The following is a 19,302-nucleotide window of genomic DNA, read 5'->3' on the forward strand; positions in this document are numbered from 1 at the left end:
GGCAGCGAGGAGGGCAGTGGGGAGGGCAGTGGGGAGGGAAGTGGGGAGGGCAGCAAAGAAGGCAGTGAGGAGGGCAGTGGGGAGGGCAGCGGTGAAGGCAGTGGTGAAGGCAGCGGGAAGGGCAGTGAGGAGGGCAGTGAGGAGGGCAGCAGGGAGGGCAGCGGGGAGGGCAGTGGTGAGGGCAGTGGGAAGGGCAGTGGGGAGGGCAGCGAGGAGGGAAGTGGTGAGGGCAGCAAAGAGGGCAGCGAGGAGGGCAGTGAGGAGGGCAGTGAGGAGGGCAGCAGGGAGGGCAGCGGGGAGGGCAGTGGTGAGGGCAGCGAGGAGGGCAGTGAGGAGGGCAGCGGGGAGGGCAGTGGTGAGGGCAGTGGGAAGGGCAGTGGGGAGGGCAGCGAGGAGGGAAGTGGTGAGGGCAGCAAAGAAGGCAGTGAGGAGGGCAGAAGGAAGGGCACTGGGGAGGGCACCAGGCAGGGCACCTGCAGGGCACCAGCAGGGCACCAGCTGCCAGCATGACTCCCGAAGACCTCCTGGCATCGGCCGACTATGATTACCTACCGCTGCCCACCGCGACGGGCAGCCAGGAGCTCCTCTCTGGCTGGGAGGTCTTCTTCACCACTGTCTTCATCCCTGTCCTCTACTCCTTCATCTTCCTCCTGGGCCTGGCGGGGAACCTCTTCGTCATCCTGCTGACGGCCAGGAGGAGAGCAGGCAGGAGGCTGCTGGAGACCTTGGTGCTGAACCTGGCGGTGGCCGACGCCGTCTTCGTCTGCACCTTGCCCCTCTGGGTGGCAGCAGGGGCCCGGGGCAACCGCTGGCTGCTGGGCGAAGGGCTCTGCAAGGTCAGCAGCTACGTGGTGGCCGTCAACCGCTGCTCCAGCATCCTCTTCCTCACCGCCCTGGCCGTGGAGCGCTACCTGCTGATGAGGAAGGTGAGGGACGCCAGGCTGCTGGGCGCCCGGCGGCACGTCCGCCTCGCCTGCGCTGCCATCTGGGCAGCCTCCCTCCTGCTGGGCAGCCCGGCCCTGCTCTACAGGCAGCTGGATGGGGAGGACTGCTGGGATGAGGACGGAGAGGACTTCGGGCTGGCCATGGTCTTCCTCAGCTTCCTGCTGCCCTCGGCGGTCATCTCCTTCTGCTACTGCTCCATCTGCTGCCGGCTGCGGCGCCGGCGCCGCCTGGGCAGGGGGGTGCGGCGCTCCCACCGCACCATCGCCGCCATCCTCGCAGCCTTCCTCTGCTCCTGGCTGCCCCTCAACGCCTGCAAGGTGCTGCTCTTCTTCCTCGCCAAGGGGACGCTGGTCCTGTCCCAGGGCCAGGAGGTGGCCCTGAGGTGGGTGGTGGCAGGCAGCACCTGCCTGGCCTTCGCCAACAGCTGCGTCAGCCCCCTCCTCTATGCCCTGATGGAAGGGCACTGCCAGCCCTGCTGCCCCTCGGGGACGGCTCCTCGCCTGCCAGCTCCTCCCTCCACCTCCTCCTCCAGCCTCCTCTTCAGTGCCCGCATCTGGACCAAGACCTCCCCCGACCCCCAGCGCAGGAGCAGGACCAAGCCCCAGGCGGCGCCGGGGACCCCACGAGGTCCTCCCTTCCCCTCCCCACCGTCCCCCGGTGCCACCAGCCCCCCGTGGCCTCGGGCAGGGCTACGCGTCCCGCTGTGATTCCCGAGGCAGGGTCTGGTCCCTGGGATCCCTTCCCCTTGCCCCGCTTCCCCCTTGCCCCATACCCTCCCTCCCCCATAATCCCCTTCCCCCCCCCCCCATAATCCCCTTACCCCCCTCCCCCCTCCCAATTTACCCCAAATTGACCCCAATTTACTCCCAATTACTCCCAATAAACTCCCAGTTTACCCCCAATTAATTGGCTCCCAATTTACTCCCAGTTTACCCCCAATTAACCCCAATTTACTCCCAATTTACTCCCAATTGCCCCCAATTAATTTACTCCCAATTTACTCCCTGTCTACCCCCAAATAACCCAATTTTTCTCCCAATTCCTCCCAGTTTACCCCAAATTTACTCCACATTTACTCCAACTTACTCCCAATTACCCCCAGTTAATTTACTCCCAATTTACTCCCCGTTTGCCCCCCATTACCTCCAATTTACTCCAAATTGCTCCCACTTTACCCCAACTTACTCCCAACTTAGTCCAAATTTACTCCCAATTAACTCCAAACTACTCCCAGTGGCCCCCAATTAATTTACTCCCAATTTACTCCCAGTCTACCCCCACTTAACCCCAACTCTCTCCCAATTACTCCCAGTTTACTCCCAGTTTACTCCAAATTTACTCCAAATTACCCCCAATTAATCTACTCCCAATTTCCTCCCAGTTTACCCCCAATGGACTCCTAATTTACTTCCAATTAACTCCAACCTCCTCCCAATTACCCTCAATTAATTTACTCCCAATTTACTCCCAATTACCCCCAATTAATGTACTCCCAATTTCCTCCCAATTTACCCCCAATTAACCCCAATCGAGTCCCAATTAACTCCCAATTACCCCCAATTAATTTGTTCCCCATTTACTCCCTGTCTACCCCCATTAATTAACTAATGACTCCCGATTAATTACACACACACCCCCCCCCGATGGATTTTAGCCCTCCAGCTGTTTCTGTCACCCCTGGGGAGGGGTTCAAGGGGAGTAAGGGGGGAGGGAGTCGGGGGGGGAGCAGAGCTCACACTGAGCGCCACCAACCAGAGGTCCTCCCCCCCCCTCTGCCTGCACCCTGCCTGCACCCCTGGCATGAACCTGCCCTTACTTTGTGGCACTGGGAAGGGGTTGGGGTTGTGGAGGTGCTGCCTGAACCCTGCCTGCACCTCTCCTGCCTGGCCTGGGCTGAGTTTGCTGCCTGCAGCCTGCCTGCACTCTTGCAGCTCTTCCTGCCTGCACCTCTCCTGCCTGCACCTGCCCCTCTTGCAGCTCTTCCTGCCTGCACCTCTCCTGCCTGCACCTGCCCCTCTTGCAGCTCTTCCTGCCTGCACCTCTACTGCCTGTACCTGACCCTCTTGCAGCTCTTCCTGCACCTCTCCTGCTTGCAGCCTGCCTGTACCTGTCCCTCTTGCAGCTCTTCCTGCCTTCACCTCTCCTGCCTGCAGCCTGCCTGTACCTGACCCTCTTGCAGCTCTTCCTGCACCTCTCCTGCTTGCAGCCTGCCTGTACCTGTCCCTCTTGCAGCTCTTCCTGCCTTCACCTCTCCTGCCTGCAGCCTGCCTGTACCTGACCCTCTTGCAGCTCTTCCTGCACCTCTCCTGCCTGCAGCCTGCCTGCACCTGCCCCTCTTGCAGCTCTTCCTGCACCTCTCCTGCCTGCAGCCTGCCTGCACCTGCCCCTCTTGCAGCTCTTCCTGCACCTCTCCTGCTTGCAACCTGCCTGTACCTGCCTCTCTTGCAGTTCTTCCTGCACCTCTCCTGCCTGCAGCCTGCCTGCACCTGCCCCTCTTGCAGCTCTTCCTGCCTGCACCTCTCCTGCCTGCAGCCTGCCTGCACCTGCCCCTCTTGCAGCTCTTCCTGCACCTCTCCTGCCTGCAGCCTGCCTGCACCTGCCCCTCTTGCAGCTCTTCCTGCCTGCACCTCTCCTGCCTGCAGCCTGCCTGCACCTGCCCCTCTTGCAGCTCTTCCTGCCTGCACCTCTCCTGCCTGCTCCCTGCCCGCTGCCTGCCCACCCACTGCCAGCTCCCCTCCTGCCTGTGCCGTGCCTGCACTCTGCCCCCTGCCTGCGTTTCCTGCCTGTGCCTCTGCCGCCTGCTCGCCCCTCCCCCGCCCGCAGCTGGCTGCCTGCCCCTTGCCCGGTGGCACAGTCCCGTGGGAGGTGACACTTTCCCCTGCCCGGTGCCAGCAGGGCAGGATGCGGCCACTTGCCTGTGCCAGCCGCTCTGAGTCATCTCACACTGCCCCGGCGCCCGCTGCAGCACCGTTCCCACGGCCGGGCACTGCCCTGGCACTGCCCTGGCACGGGCCCAGCATAGCCCAGGCACAGTCCTGGCACTGCCCTGGCACGGGCCCAGCGTAGCCCAGGCACAGCCCTGGCACTGCCCTGGCACGGGCCCAGCATAGCCCAGGCACAGCCCTGGCACTGCCCTGGCACGGGCCCAGCATAACCCAGGCACAGCCCTGGCACTGCCCTGGCACGGGCCCAGCGTAGCCCAGGCACAGCCCTGGCACTGCCCTGGCACTGCCCTGGCACGGGCTCAGCGTAGCCCAGGCACAGCCCTGGCACTGCCCTGGCACGGGCCCAGCGTAGCCCAGGCACAGCCCTGGCACTGCCCTGGCACGGGCCCAGCGTAGCCCAGGCACAGCCCTGGCACTGCCCTGGCACGGGCCCAGCATAGCCCAGGCACAGTCCTGGCACTGCCCTGGCACGGGCCCAGCGTAGCCCAGGCACAGCCCTGGCACTGCCCTGGCACGGGCCCAGCGTAGCCCAGGCACAGCCCTGGCACTGCCCTGGCACGGGCCCAGCATAGCCCAGGCACAGTCCTGGCACTGCCCTGGCACGGGCCCAGCGTAGCCCAGGCACAGCCCTGGCACTGCCCTGGCACGGGCCCAGCATAGCCCAGGCACAGCCCTGGCACTGCCCTGGCACGGGCCCAGCATAACCCAGGCACAGCCCTGGCACTGCCCTGGCACGGGCCCAGCGTAGCCCAGGCACAGCCCTGGCACTGCCCTGGCACTGCCCTGGCACGGGCTCAGCGTAGCCCAGGCACAGCCCTGGCACTGCCCTGGCACGGGCCCAGCGTAGCCCAGGCACAGCCCTGGCACTGCCCTGGCACGGGCCCAGCGTAGCCCAGGCACAGCCCTGGCACTGCCCTGGCACGGGCCCAGCCTAGCCCAGGCACAGCCCTGGCACTGCCCTGGCACGGGCCCAGCGTAGCCCAGGCACAGCCCTGGCACTGCCCTGGCACGGGCCCAGCATAGGCCAGGCACAGTCCTGGCACTGCCCTGGCACAGGCCCAGCATAGCCCAGGCACAGTCCTGGCACTGCCCTGGCACTGCCCTGGCACTGGACCAGCATAGCCCAGGCACAGTCCTGGCATTGTGCTGGCACTATCCTGGCATAGCCCCAGCGTGGTCCTGGCACATCCTTGGCATTTCCCCAACACATCCTTGGAACTGTCCTGGCACAGCCCTATCCCAGCCCCAGCACAGTCCTGGCACAACCCTGACATTGGCCTGGCACAGCTCCAGCATAGCCCTGGCACTCTCTTGGCACAGTCCTGGAGCTGTCCTGCCACAGCCCTGGGGCAGACCTGGCACTGCCCAAGCATATTCCCAACATAGCCCTGGCACAGTCCTGCCATAACCCTGCTGTTTCTCTGGCACAGTCCCAGCATAGTCCTGGTACTGCCCCGGCACTACCTTGGCATAGTCCTGGCACTGTCCTGGCACAGCCCTGCTCTGCCTCTTGCCCATCCCTCGTGCCTGGGGACAGGGCAGGGACAGGATGGGCAGAGGCTGTTCACCCCTAGTGGGTCTCTGCTCTGGTAAGGATGGTGGTGGCAGTGCCAGGGCAGCAGAGCACACCTCCTACCCTGGCACTGCCAGGCTCAAATCCCAGTTTGCCCTGGCACTGTGAGGGTGCCCCAGCTGCAGACCATGGTGGAGATGGGGATAGTGCCCCTGAGCAGCATGCCATGCCATGCCATGCCAGGCTGTGCTGTGCCATCCCATGCTGTCTTATACCATGCAGTGCTGCAAAATCCCAGGCTGTACACTTCCATGCCATGCTGTACCATGCCATGCCATTCTGTGCCATGCCATGCAACATCCTGCCATGCCACACTGTGCCATGCCACCCTACACTGTTACTGTGCCCCTCTCCAGCACTGTGCAGTGCCATGCTGTGCCATGCAGGCAGACAGGAGAGCCCCCAGTGCCCCTCTCCAGCACTGTGCTGTGCCATACTGTGCCCCAGTGCCCCTCTCCAGCACCATGCTGTGCCATGCTGTGCCATGCAGGCAGACAGGAGAGCCCCCAGTGCCCCTCTCCAGCACTGTGCTGTGCCATACTGTGCCCCAGTGCCCCTCTCCAGCACCATGCTGTGCCATGCTGTGCCATGCTGTGCCATGCAGACAGGCAGAAGGGCTCCCAGTGCCCCTCTCCAGCACTGTACTGTGCTATACTGTGCCCCAGTGCCCCTCTCCAGCACCATGCTGTGCCATGCAGGCAGGCAGGAGAGCCCATGGTGCCCCTCTCCAGCACTGTGCAGTGCCATGCTGTGCCATGCAGGCAGCAGAGCCCATGGTGCCCCTCTCCAGCACTGTGCAGTGCCATGCTGTGCCTTGCAGGCAGCAGAGCCCATGGTGCCCCTCTCCAGCACTGTGCAGTGCCATGCTGTGCCTTGCAGGCAGCAGAGCCCATGGTGCCCCTCTCCAGCACTGTGCAGTGCCATGCTGTGCCATGCAGGCAGCAGAGCCCATGGTGCCCCTCTCTAGCACCATGCTGTGCCATGCTGTGCCATGCAGACAGGAGAGCCCATGGTACCCCTCTCCAGCACCGTGCTGTGCCATGCTGTGCCATGCAGGCAGGAGGGCCCCCAGTGCCCCTCTCCAGCACTGTGCTGTGCCAGGCCGTGCCATGCAGACAGGAGAGCCCATGGTGCCCCTCTCCAGCACCGTGCTGTGCCATGCTGTGCCATGCAGGCAGGAGAGCCCATGGTGCCCCTCTCCAGCACTGTGCAGTGCCATGCTGTGCCATGCAGACAGGAGAGCCCATGGTGCCCCTCTCCAGCACTGTGCAGTGCCATGCTGTGCCATGCAGGCAGGAGAGCCCATGGTGCCCCTCTCCAGCACCATGCTGTGCCATGCTGTGCCATGCAGACAGGAGAGCCCATGGTGCCCCTCTCCAGCACCATGCTGTGCCATGCAGGCAGGAGGGCCCCCAGTGCCCCTCTCCAGCACTGTGCAGTGCCATGCTGTGCCATGCAGACAGGAGAGCCCATGGTGCCCCTCTCCAGCACCGTGCTGTGCCATGCAGGCAGGAGGGCCCCCAGTACCCCTCTCCAGCACTGTGCAGTGCCATGCTGTGCCATGCAGACAGGAGAGCCCATGGTGCCCCTCTCCAGCACCGTGCTGTGCCATGCAGGCAGGAGGGCCCCCAGTGCCCCTCTCCAGCACCGTGCAGTGCCAGGCCGTGCCAGGCCGTGCCATGCCGGCGGGCATGGCCTGGCCGTGGCAGCGCCGGGGCAGTGTGGGAGGTGTTGCTCACCTGCTCCTCCCCTGCTCCTCAAGCCCCAACCCGTCCCGGGTGGCCTGGGCGCAGCAGAGCCGGCGGCGGCGGCGAGTGCCCAGGTAAGGCATTGCCACCCCCAGCACCCCCAACCCCCCCACCCCATCCCCGCTGCCCCTTCCCCTTCCCCCGGACCCTCCCAGCCCTGCCTCAGTTTCCCCCCCCCGCCCGGGCTAGAGCGGAGCGCGGTGGGACCGAAGCGGTGCCAGCCTCGGGGGTGCTCAGCAGGCTCCTGCCTTACTCCCACCCCCTCCAGCAGGGTACTGCTTGGGCACCGCTTTCCCAGTACCACCACCAGTAACCCACCCCCCCGGCCCCCCACCTCCCCTCCCCACCCCGTCCCTGCCTGCCTGCCGCCGGCGGCAGCGATCCACCCCCAGCCCAGATCCACCCCCAGCCCAGATCCACCTCCAGCCCAGTTAGGAAAGAGCTGAAAACTGGGAGAGGCGCCCAGCGAAACCAGTCGGGACGGCTGCGGGGCACTTCCAGTAACAACCCCCCCCCCCATCGCTACCCCAACCCCCCCTCCACACCCTCCCAACCCCCCTCACCCCCCCAAAGAAACACCCCACAAGCCGCACCCCGACCACCTTTGCCCCCGGGCTGGGGCCGATCCAGCCCCACGCACACCTTTGTTTATTGTAGGTCCTACAGCAAACAGGGGCCCTCGCCTGCCGCCAGCGCTCAGCCATGAGGGTTGGGGGGGTGGCCAGGGGGGGGACACCCGCGGCTGCACCCCAAGGGGTGGCGCAGGGGCGAGGGGGCGCCCCCCTGTCGCCCGTAGGGTCCCGGCTTGGCGTGGGGGAAGCCAACGAGACAGGCGGCGGCGTCCTGCTGCAGGCGGGTGAGTGCTGGGGGGGGGAGGGCGTTTGGAGGGGGGGCAGGGTGGGTTTAGGGGGGGAGGGTATTTGGAGGGGGGGTCAGGGTGGTTGGGGGGGAGGGTATTTGGAGGGGGGGTCAGGGTGGTTTTAGGGGGGGGGACATTTGGAGGGGGGCAGGGTGGTATTAGGGGGGAGGATATTTGGGGGGTGTCAGGGTGGTTTGGGGGGGAGGGCATTTGGAGGGGGGGTCAGGGTGGTTTAAGGGGGGAGGATATTTGGAGGGGGGGTCAGGGTGGTTTTAGGGGGGGGGACATTTGGAGGGGGGCAGGGTGGTATTAGGGGGGAGGATATTTGGGGGGTGTCAGGGTGGTTTGGGGGGGAGGGCATTTGGAGGGGGGGTCAGGGTGGTTTAACGTGGGAGGATGTTTGGAGGGGGGGTCAGGGTGGTTTAAGGGGGGAGGGTATTTGGAGGGGGGGTTAAGGTGGTTTTAGGGGGGAGGATATCTGGAGGGAGGGTTAAGGTGGTTTTAGGGGGGGAAGGGCATTTGGGGGGGGCAGGGTGGTTTAAGGGGGGGAGGGTATTTGGAGGGGGGGCAGGGTGGTTTTAGGGCAGGAGGGTATTTGGAGGAGGGTTCAGGGTGGTTTTGGGGGGGAGGAGGGAAACTGGAGGGGGCCTCAGGGTGGTATTAGGGGGGAGGATATCTGGGGGGGAGATCAGGATGGTTTTGGGGGGGGAGAGGAGATCTTGGGGTGCCTCCTTCCCGCACTCATGTGCCCCCCCCCCCATTCCTGACCTGAGCAGAGGGCACTCCACGTGTGGGAGGGGGGCACAAAAAGCTGCTTTGGGGGGGGGGGGAGTTATTGAAGGACTCTTTTGGGGGGGGGGAAGAATTCTCAGGGTGCCCTTTTCCCTCCCATGGATGTGCCCCCCCCGTGGCACTTGGATGCACGGGGGAGGGGGGAGAGGGGGCACAAAGTTGTTTATTGGGGGGGGGGAGGATTCTTTAGTCTGGGGGAGGGGACAAAACTCTTGGGGGGGCCCTTTCCCTTACCCACCTGTGCTCCCCCCACTCCCTAGGGGACTTTGGTGCATGGGAGGGGGCACAAAAATGATTTGGGGGGGGGGGGGGGAGGATTGTTTGGTTTTGGGGGGGGGCACCTAAGGGTGGCAGACTCGGGGGGGGGGTCACTGGATGAGGTTTGACTCAGCCCTGAGTCTCGCTCGGGGATGGCTGAGTCAGGATGAAACCTTCCCCACGTCTCTCTGTGTGTGTGTGTGTGTGTCCCCCCCACTGGAAAATCACAGAGGGGGGAGCCCTCAGCACCCAGGGGTGGTGCTGGGGGGAAGGGGGGGGGGGGGGCGCGCCCCCCCCCCCCTTCCCCCCAGCACCACCCCTGGGTGCTGAGGTGGTTGCTTTCGGTTGCCTTTCTCACTCTTCGAGCTGCTGGTGGTGGGAAGCTGAGGCAGGAAAGCTGTGGGTGGGGGTGAAATGAAAAGGGGGGGGTGGTGTCTGGGTGCTAATCAATATTTGTGTGCCCCCCCAACTCCCCTTGCCCTCCAAGGTCCTGCCAGCCCAGTGTCCCCCCTGAAGGAGAGGGCCCAGGCAGGGCGCAGGCAGCAGCAGGCGCTGGAAGCTCGCTTGGAGAGCTGCGTCCAGGAGCTGCGGAGGCTTTGCCTCCGTGAGGCTGTGAGTTGGTGGCCTCTGGGCTATTGGGGGCTCCCTCCTCCCCCTCCCCCCTAGTCCTAAGCCTTCCCCCACCCCTTCCCCAACACCTCTGTGATGCCAGCTGGGTGCCCTCATGCCGTCCCCAGGAGCTGACGGGGACCTTGCCCCGGGAGTACCCTCTGAAGGCTGGGGAGAAGCCACCCAAGGTCCGGCGGAGGATCGGTGCTGCCTTCAAGCTGGATGAGACCCTGGTGCTCCGGGGGGCGGTGAGGGGGTGCAACTGGGGGGGGTGGGGGGGGGCTTTGGAGGGGTTGGGTGGGGTGGAGGCTCCTCTTCATCTCATCCTGGAGCTGCTGGAGGTGCCACTGTCCCCGTGGGGATGCGTTGGGTCCCTTCAAGACCATGTAGGGACGTGGGATCGTGGAATGGGTTGGGTTGGAAGGGACCTTCTGGACCACCTAGGGACATGGGATCATGGAATGGGGTGGGTTGGAAGGGACCTTCAGGATCATCCAGTCCATGGGCAGGGACATAGAATCAGAGTCATGGAATGGGTTGGAAGTGACCTTCAGGATCATTCAGTCCATGGGCAGGGACATGGAATCAGAGTCATGGAATGGGATGGGTTGGAAGGGACCTTCAGGACCACCTAGGGACATGGGATCATGGAATGGGTTGGGTTGGAAGGGACCTTCAAGACCATCTAGGTACATGGGATCATGGAATGGGTTGGGTAGGAAGGGACCTTCAGGGTCATCCAGTCCATGGGCAGGGACATAGAATCAGAGTCATGGGATGGGTTGGGTTGGAAGAGACCTTCAAGACCATCTAGGGACATGAGATCATGGAATGGGTTGGGTAGGAAGGGACCTTCAGGATCACCCAGTCCATGGTAAGAGACATAGAATCATAGAGTCATGGAAAGGGTTGGGTTGGAAGGGACCTTCAGGATCATCTGATCTGTGGTCAGGGACATAGAATCACAGAGTCATGGAATGGGTTGGGTTGGAAGGGACCTCCAAGTCCACCTAGTCCAACAAGCTCACCATGGGCAGGGACATAGAATCATGCAATGGGTTGGGTTGGAAGGGACCTTGCAGTTCCACCCCCCTGCCATGGGCAGGGACACCTCCCACCAGCCCAGCTTGCTGAAGGCCTCATCCAGCCTGGCCTTGCACCCCTCCGGGGAGGACAATTAGACCCTCAAGCCCCATCCCAGGGCAGCAATCCATCCTCCCTCCCCGTTACGCAAAGCCTGCGTTCCCCTGCGAGCGTCCTGGCTGCTGCTGGGCGGTGGGGGCGTGGGGGTGGGGGTGCTGAGCACCTCCCCTCCCTGGCCAGGACCCTCTGAGCGCCCTGGAGCGGGACCTGGCGCTGCAGCTGCAGATCGCCAGGGCTGCCAGGCGGCTGTGCCGCGAGGAGAACATCAGCAAGAGGCTGCGCAAGCAGCGGCAGACAGCTGCCCTGCTGGAGGAGCAGAAGCTCAGGGACCTGCAGAGCGTCCTCAACCAGAGACGGCTCCTGGCTGGCCGCAGGCCTCTCTCCTCCTGCCCTGCCCCCGCTGCTGCTGAGGGTGAGCCTCCCCCCGGGCCCTCCTCTGTGCGTCCCGACCCCCCTCCCCACCCCGCTGCCCCTGGCCGCTGGTGGCTCCCGGGGGTGGTGCTGGAGGTTTGGAGGGGCAGGAATGGGTGCAGCTCGGTCGGCTGGCCCCCTGGGCTGGGTGCCTGTGCACCCCAAGATGGGTGCTGCTCCCTGGGGTCATCTCAATGCATTGTCCCCCAGTGGATGCACCCCAATATCCCATCCCTCGTGAATGCACCCCCCCAAATGTCCCATCTCCAGTGCATGACACCCCTCAGATGCACCCCAACATCCCTCCTCCAGTGCATGATCCGTTCCCTGTGGATGCACCCCAGTTTCCCATCCCTGGTGAAAGCCTGGATGCACCCCAATTTCCTATCCCTGGGGAATGCAGCCCCAGTTTCCCACCTCCAGTGCATGACACCCCCCAGATGCACCCCAATATCCTATTCCCAATGAATGCTCCCCCAGTCCTTCATCCCTGGTGAATGCAGCTCCACTTCCCATCTCCAGTGCATGATCCCCCCTTGGATGCACCCCAATATCTCATCCCTGGTGAATGCACCCCCCAATTTCCCATCTGCAGTGCATGACACCCCCCAGATGCACCCCAATATCCCATTCCCAGTGAATGCCCCCCAGTCCTTCATCCCTGGTGAATGCACCCCCTCAAATTTCCCATCTGCAGTGCATGACACCCCCCAGATGCACCCCAATATCCCATTCCCAGTGAATGCCCCCCAGTCCTTTCCATTCCTGGTGAATGCACCCCCAATTTCCCACCTCCAGTGCATCATCCCCCCTGGATGCACCCCAATATCCCATCTCAGTTGAATGCACCCCCAGTTTCCCATCTCCAGTGCATGGTGCTTCCCCTGTGGAAGCAACCCCAGTTTCCCATCCCTGGTCAATGCACCCCCCAAATGTCCACCTCCAGTGCATGATCCCCCCTGGATGTACCCCAATATCCCATCCCTGGTGAATGCACCCCCCAAATGTCCCATCTCCAGTGCATGATCCCCCCTGAATGCACCCCAATTTCCTATCCCTGGTGAATGCACCCCCAAATGTCCCACCTCCAGTGCATGACACCCCGAGCTGCACCCCAATATCCCATCCCTGGTGAATGCACCCCCCAAATTTCCCACCTCCAGTGCATGACACCCCCCAGCTGCACCCCAATAGCCCACTCCCAGTGACTGCACCCCCAGTCCTTCATCCCTGGTCAATGCACCCCCTTGGGTGTACCCCTAAGTGCTGACCCCTGGTGAACACCTCCCAGTGCTTCATGCCTGTTGAGGGTACCCTCATGAATGCACCCCAATATGTGAACCCCCCCCTAGTGAATGCACCCCAACAGCTCATCCCTGGTGATTACACCCCAAAACTTCACCCCCCTGTGGCTGCACCCCAGCTCTTCACCCTGCTGCACCATGCCCAGCAACTGCACCCCAAAACTTCATGCCTGGTCGTCATAGCTCCACGAATGCACCCCAGAACTTCATCCCCCTGTGGCTGCACCCCCGTGGCTGCACCCCAATACTTCAGCTCACCGTCCCTGGTGACTGCACCCCACGGCCACCCCTCATCCACCACCCTCAGCGACTGTACCCCAACGGGTGGCAAGGTTTGGCCTGCTGCTGTGTCCCCATCCTGCTGGCAGCCACCCAGGCAGGGGGACCCTCACAAACCTCGCCCCCAGCTTCAGCCCCATCACCCCCCTGGGGCTCCCACATCCGTCACCCCCCCGCCCCGAACCAGGGAGACATCGTGCTGCTGCTGCCGCTTGCTCCTTCCCTGCCGGTGCCCCCAGACCTTCCCAGCACCCCAGCTCCTGCCCGGCCTGGGCAGGCTGGGAGCTGCCCGCAGCGCAGCTTGGCGGAGCCGGCCGGGCCGGTAGCGCCACCGTCCCGGAGCGTGTCGGGGCAGGCGGCGTGGGAGCCGCGGAGCGGAGGCCCCCGGGGACGCGTTGGGTGGCGGCGGCTGCCGTGGGAGAGTTTTGGCAGCCGGCGGCGGCACCGGCACGGCTCTCACCCATCCCCATCCCCGGCACGGCTCTCACCCATCCCCATCCCCATCCCCGGCACGGCTCTCACCCATCCCCATCCCCATCCCCGGCACGGCTCTCACCCATCCCCAGCCCCGGCGCGGATCTGACCCATCCCCGGCACGGCTCTCACCCGTCCCCATCCCCGGCACGGCTCTCACCCGTCCCCATCCCCGGCACGGCTCTCACCCATCCCCATCCCCGGCACGGCTCTCACCCATCCCCATCCCCGGCACGGCTCTCACCCGTCCCCATCCCCGGCACGGCTCTCACCCATCCCCATCCCCGGCACGGCTCTCACCCATCCCCATCCCCGGCACGGCTCTCACCCATCCCCAGCCCCGGCACGGCTCTCACCCATCCCCAGCCCCGGCACGGCTCTCACCCATCCCCATCCCCGGCATGGCTCTCACCCGTCCCCATCCCCGGCACGGCTCTCACCCATCCCCATCCCCGGCACGGCTCTCACCCATCCCCATCCCCGGCACGGCTCTCACCCATCCCCATCCCCGGCACGGCTCTCACCCATCCCCATCCCCGGCACGGCTCTCACCCATCCCCGGCACGGCTCTCACCCATCCCCATCCCCGGCACGGCTCTCACCCATCCCCATCCCCGGCACGGCTCTCACCCATCCCCATCCCCATCCCCGGCACGGCTCTCACCCATCCCCAGCCCCGGCACGGCTCTCACCCATCCCCAGCCCCGGCACGGCTCTCACCCATCCCCATCCCCGGCACGGCTCTCACCCATCCCCAGCCCCGGCACGGCTCTCACCCATCCCCAGCCCCGGCACGGCTCTCACCCATCCCCATCCCCATCCCCGGCATGGATCTGACCCATCCCCATCCCCGGCACGGCTCTCACCCATCCCCATCCCCGGCACGGCTCTCACCCATCCCCAGCCCCGGCACGGCTCTCACCCGTCCCCAGCCCCGGCACGGCTCTCACCCATCCCCATCCCCGGCATGGATCTGACCCATCCCCATCCCCGGCACGGCTCTCACCCATCCCCATCCCCGGCACGGCTCTCACCCATCCCCATCCCCGGCACGGCTCTCACCCATCCCCATCCCCGGCACGGCTCTCACCCATCCCCATCCCCGGCACGGCTCTCACCCATCCCCGGCACTGCTCTCACCCATCCCCGGCACGGCTCTCACCCATCCCCATCCCCGGCACGGCTCTCACCCATCCCCATCCCCGGCACGGCTCTCACCCATCCCCAGCACGGCTCTCATCCGTCCCCGGTGCAGTTCTGACCCATCCCCATCCCCTGCACTGCTCTCCCCCATCCCCTGCACTGCTCTCCCCCTTCCCCTGCACTGCTCTCCCCCTTCCCCTGCACTGCTCTCACCCATTCCCATCCCCTGTCCCTCTCTCACCCATCCCCTGCCCCTCTTTCACCTCTCCCCTGCCCCGCAGAGCTCAGCGCCTCTGATGACAGCTCCCTGTCAGACACCGGCCTGGAGGAGGGTAAGGGGCTGCAGGGGCCAGGGTGGGGGCAGTGACCCATGAGCATCCCTACCGTGCTGACACTCTCTGTGTCCCCTCTATCCCATCTCCATGTGTCCCCTCCATCCCAAGCCCCATGTCCCCCTCACCCCAAGCCCCATGTGTCCCCTTCATCCCAAACCCCACGTGTCCACTCCATCCCTCTCCCTGTGTCCCCTCCATCCCTCTCCCTGTGTCCCCTCCATCCCAAGCCCCATGTGTCCCCTCCATACATCTCCATGAGTCTCCTCCATCCCTCTCCCTGTGTCCCCTCCATCCCAAGCCCCACATGTCCCCTCCATACCTCTCCCTGTGTCCCCTCCATCCCTCTCCCTGTGTCCCCTCCATCCCAAGCCCCACATCCCCTCCATCCCGTCTCCATGTGCTCTCTTCACCTCAGTCCTCAATCTCTCCTACAGAGGAGATGAGGCCACTGGGACCTGCCACCCCAAGCGGGTCCCCATCCTCTGAGGACCCCACTGAGGAAGAGGAGGGCTTGGGGTCCCCACCAGCCCTCCCCAGCCCCTGGCGGGAGACCAGCCTCGACAGACCCTATGAGCGGGCCAGGAAACCCGGAGCGGACCCTGGGGATGGGGATCCTCGGGGCTCCCACTGCTACCCTGGGTCCCCACCCGCTGCCTCCTCGGCCCCTGGCAGCCCTGACCCTGCGGCCTCGCTGGTGCCCAGGGCTGGGGACGTCCCTCCCTACCGCTTCGTGCCCATCAGGACCCTGGTGCTGTGCCGGCAGGCAGGCTCCAGCGCTCCCAGCACCCCGGAGCCATCGTGCAGGAGGGGCCAGTCACAGTCCCTGAGGTGTGTCACGGGCAGGGGCAGGGGGGACAGAGGCTTCTGCAAGGAGGGTTAGAGGCAGCCCCATGGGGAGAGGGGTGGAGGCAATCCTGTGGGGAGGATGGAGCTGAATCCAGGAGGAGGAGGTTGGAGGTGATCTGTTACGGGAGGATGGACACAGCCCCACGGGGAGGCTGGAGCTGAATCCATGGAGAGGAGGTTGGAGACTGTTATGGGAGGATGGACACAGCCCCATGGGGAGGCTGGAGTTGAATCCATGGGGAGGAGGTTGGAGACTATTATGGGAGGATGGACACAGCCCCATGGGGAGGATGGAGCTGAATCCATGGAGAGGAGATTGGAGACTATTATATGGGAGGATGGACACAGCCCCATGGGGAGGATGGAGTTGAATCCATGGGAGTAATCTATTCTGGGAGGATGGATGTAACCCCATGGGGAGGATGGAGTTAAATCCATGGAGAGGAGGTTGGAGGTAATCTGTTATGGGAGGATGGACATAACCCCACGGGGAGGATGTTGGAGATAATCCCACAGGGAGGATGGAGCTAAATCCATGGGCAGGAGGATGGAGCTAATCCATTAGGGAGGATGGACAGAGCCCCATGGGAAGAAGGATGGAGAGAAATAATCCCATGGGGAGGATGGAGCTAAACCCATAAGGAAGAGGTTGGAAATAGCTCCACTAGAAGGAGGATGGAGATAGCCTCATGGGGAGCATGGAGCTAAAGCCACAGGGAGGTGGCTGGAGGTAGTCCCATGGGGAGGAAGATGGAGCTTAACCCTCTGGAGAGGGGGTTGGAGGGAGGATGGAGCAAACCCTGTGGAGAGGATGATGACAACCTCGTGGAGGGGATGAAGAGACTCTTTAGGGTGTCAGGTAATGAGGCTGAGGGGGATGGAGCAGAACTAGAAGTGGGGAGCTGGAGATTGGCTGTGAGGAAGAAGTTGTTGGCCAGGAGGGTGGTGAGAGCCTGGCACAGGCTGCCCAGGGAGGTGGTGGAAGCCTCCTGCCTGGAGGTGTTTGCAGCCAGGCTGGAGGTGGCTGTGAGCAACCTGCTGTGGTGTGAGGGGTCCCTGCCCATGGCAGGGGCTTGGAACTGGGTGGGCCTTGAGCTCCCTTCCAAGCCTGACAGCTCTCTGATTCTGTGAAGATAACCCCATGGAGGGGCTGGACGCAAATCCATCTGACCCTAGGGAGACGATGGACCTCAGAGCGTGGGGGGTATGGAGCTCACTCCATGGGAGGAGGGTGGAGCTCCACGGGGATCATGGATCTCATCCCGTGGGGATGCTGCACCTCGCACCCGCGGGGCACTCAGCCCCCAGCCCCCCTTTTCCCTCGTCTCACGCTGACCCTCGATGCCCTCTTGCCCGCAGGGTGGAGGGGTGCTGGCAGCCCGGCGAGCCCCGGGGCCGCAGCGCCGTGCCCCGCCGGCGCCCCACGTACTACACGGTGACCGTCCCCACCTCCTGCATCCCCGCCACGCCCGGCCCCACCTGTCGCTCCGGCTCTGACGACAGCATCTCCGACCTCTCCAGCGTCTCCCACGCCACCTCCCCGGGCAGCAGCAGCCCCGACGTCTCCTTCCTGCGCCCGCCACCCCTCACCGAATCCGGTTTCTACCCTCGGGGCGGCCCCCACCGCTTGCTGGCCCCCGGCGGGCCCCCAGCTTTCCTCTACGAGCAGGACCTGGCCCCGCTGCGCTACCAGCGCCTGGTGCCGTCGCACAGCCGCATCGTGCGCACCCCCTCGCTGAAGGACTACGCCCCCATGGGGGGCCGGGGGCTCTCCAAGGCGGCCGTCACCGAGGAGCTCAAGTCGTGGCACCAGCGTGCCCGGCTGCGGGGTGCCCGCCCGCACTCCCTCGATCGGCAGGGAGCCTTCCGAGGACCTCGTGGGGGCGGCACCAGGGACGTGCCCGTCGCCCGTGGACTCCTGCCGCGGGCTCAGGTAGGGTTTGGGGTCCAGGCTGGTGCAGGAGGGGGAGGGTGGGGGGCACTGCGGTGTCTGGCGCCTTGTGGGGACCCCCCCCCCATGGGTGCTGCCCTAGGGGACGCCGGGTGGCATGAGTTGTCACCCTGAGGTGGTTCAGTGACAAGTGGGTCGGGTGGGGGTCCATGAGAGTCCCCAGAGCAGGAGTGGGGTCCTGAGGGGGTCTGTGGGGAGGAATTGGGGTCCTGTAAGGGCTCTTGAGGTGGGACTGAGACCCCATGAAGATCTCTGGAGAAGGGCCTGGGGAGGTCGCTCAGGCAGGACCATGGTCTTAGGGTGGTCTTGGGTCGGGATGGGGTCCCTCAGGGCAGACACAGGGTCCCATGAGAAGGGCCTGGGGTCCCATGAGGGCCCCTGGGGCACAACTATGATGCCAGGAGGGTCCCTGGGGCAGGCTCATGGTCCCAGAGGGGTCTCTAGGGCAGAGCTGGAGTCCTGAGGGGGTCCCATGGCCAGGGCCAAGACCTCCATGAGTGTCTTGGGGTCAGGAACGGTGCCCCTGAAGGTCCTTTGGGACAGGATGGAAACTCTCAGAGGGTTCCTCTGAGCAGGTCCAAGGCCCCATGAGCAGTGCTTGGGTCCCACGAGGGTCCCTGGGCTCCCTTGAGGGTCCCTGGGGCAGGACCAGGACCCTGAGGAGGTCCCTTGGGCAGTACTGGGGTGCCACGAGGGTCCCTGGGCTCCCTTGAGGGTCCCTGGGGCAGGACCAGGACCCTGAGGAGGTCCCTTGGGCAGTACTGGGGTCCCACGAGGGTCCTTGGGCTCCCTTGAGGGTCCCTGGGGCAGGACCAGGACCCTGAGGAGGTCCCTTGGGCAGTACTGGGGTCCCACATGGGGCCCTGGTGTCCCTTGAGGGTCCCTGAGGCAGGACCTGGGTGTCCCTGAACAAGAAGGGGTCCCTGCAAATATTTTGGGGTCCCCTCTCCCTCGTCGGGGGGGGCAACCAGGACGGGTGGGCACCCCTGGGCACCACGCTGGGCAAGTCAGGACCTGCAGACACCCTCCCCCCGCATCCCCCCGCCCCGGGAGGTGCACCCCGGGTGGCGCGGGGCGGGGTGCGGGCACCCACCGGCTCCTTTGCCCACGCAGGGCCCCCCGCTGCAGGCCCCCCCGCTGCAGGGCCCCCCGCGGCGCCCCCCGGCCGGCGTGCCCGTGCAGGTCCACGTGCCCGAGAACGGCGAGATCGTCACCCAGGTGTGAGAGGCGACAGCGCCCCCCGGCGGCCACACGGCCTGGCTGGCCCAGGGACACCGCCGCGGGCATGGGCGGCGCCGCGGCCACCCCCCCTCCCCTTGGCACCCCTGGGGTGCCTGGGGCTGGAAGGAAGCAGCTGGGGCTGGGCCCCCACCCTGTCCCTCGCCCTCACCCTGACCTGATGCTGATGATGCCACCATGACCCTGGTGCTGAGGGTGCCACCATGATCCTGTCACCATGACCCTGGTGCTGAGGGTGCCACCATGACCCTGCCACCATGACCCTGGTGCTGAGGGTGCCACCATGACCCTGCCACCATGACCCGGGTGCTGAGGGTGCCACCATGACTCTGCCACCATGACCCTGGTGCTGAGGTTGCCACCATGACCCTGCCACCATGACCCTGGTGCTGAGGGTGCCACCATGACCCTGCCACCATGACCCTGGTGCTGAGGGTGCCACCATGAC

General features: G+C 64.9%; 2 protein-coding genes across 2 annotated transcripts; both read left to right on the plus strand.

Annotated features, from left to right (window-relative positions):
- The first annotated feature begins 492 nt into the window (after positions 1-492).
- GPR25 (G protein-coupled receptor 25) lies at positions 493-1,678 on the plus strand. The gene has a single exon (XM_009898901.2). It carries the CDS (start codon positions 507-509, stop codon positions 1,650-1,652), a length of 1,146 nt encoding a protein of 381 aa, XP_009897203.2. The 5' UTR covers positions 493-506; the 3' UTR covers positions 1,653-1,678.
- Positions 1,679-7,142: 5,464 nt separating this feature from the next.
- Positions 7,143-18,911, plus strand: INAVA (innate immunity activator). Its single transcript, XM_054176306.1, has 9 exons — positions 7,143-7,184; positions 7,869-8,067; positions 9,608-9,732; positions 9,858-9,977; positions 11,053-11,284; positions 14,765-14,815; positions 15,253-15,646; positions 17,024-17,561; positions 18,729-18,911. Exons 1-9 carry the CDS (start codon positions 7,143-7,145, stop codon positions 18,837-18,839), a joined length of 1,812 nt encoding a protein of 603 aa, XP_054032281.1. The 3' UTR covers positions 18,840-18,911.
- The last annotated feature ends 391 nt before the right edge of the window (positions 18,912-19,302 follow it).

Source organism: Dryobates pubescens, chromosome 35 (genome assembly GCF_014839835.1).
Source record: "Dryobates pubescens isolate bDryPub1 chromosome 35, bDryPub1.pri, whole genome shotgun sequence".
NCBI lineage: Eukaryota > Metazoa > Chordata > Aves > Piciformes > Picidae > Dryobates > Dryobates pubescens.

Bases quoted from the DNA above. Each gene is read 5' to 3' on its own strand.
- INAVA (XM_054176306.1), top strand. From the start codon at position 7,143: ATGCCGGCGGGCATGGCCTGGCCGTGGCAGCGCCGGGGCAGT. The intron at 9,978-11,052 runs GTGAGGGGGTGC...CTCCCTGGCCAG, and splicing joins CCCTGGTGCTCCGGGGGGCG to GACCCTCTGAGCGCCCTGGA. The intron at 15,647-17,023 runs GTGTGTCACGGG...TCTTGCCCGCAG, and splicing joins GGCCAGTCACAGTCCCTGAG to GGTGGAGGGGTGCTGGCAGC.
- GPR25 (XM_009898901.2), top strand. From the start codon at position 507: ATGACTCCCGAAGACCTCCTGGCATCGGCCGACTATGATTACCTACCG.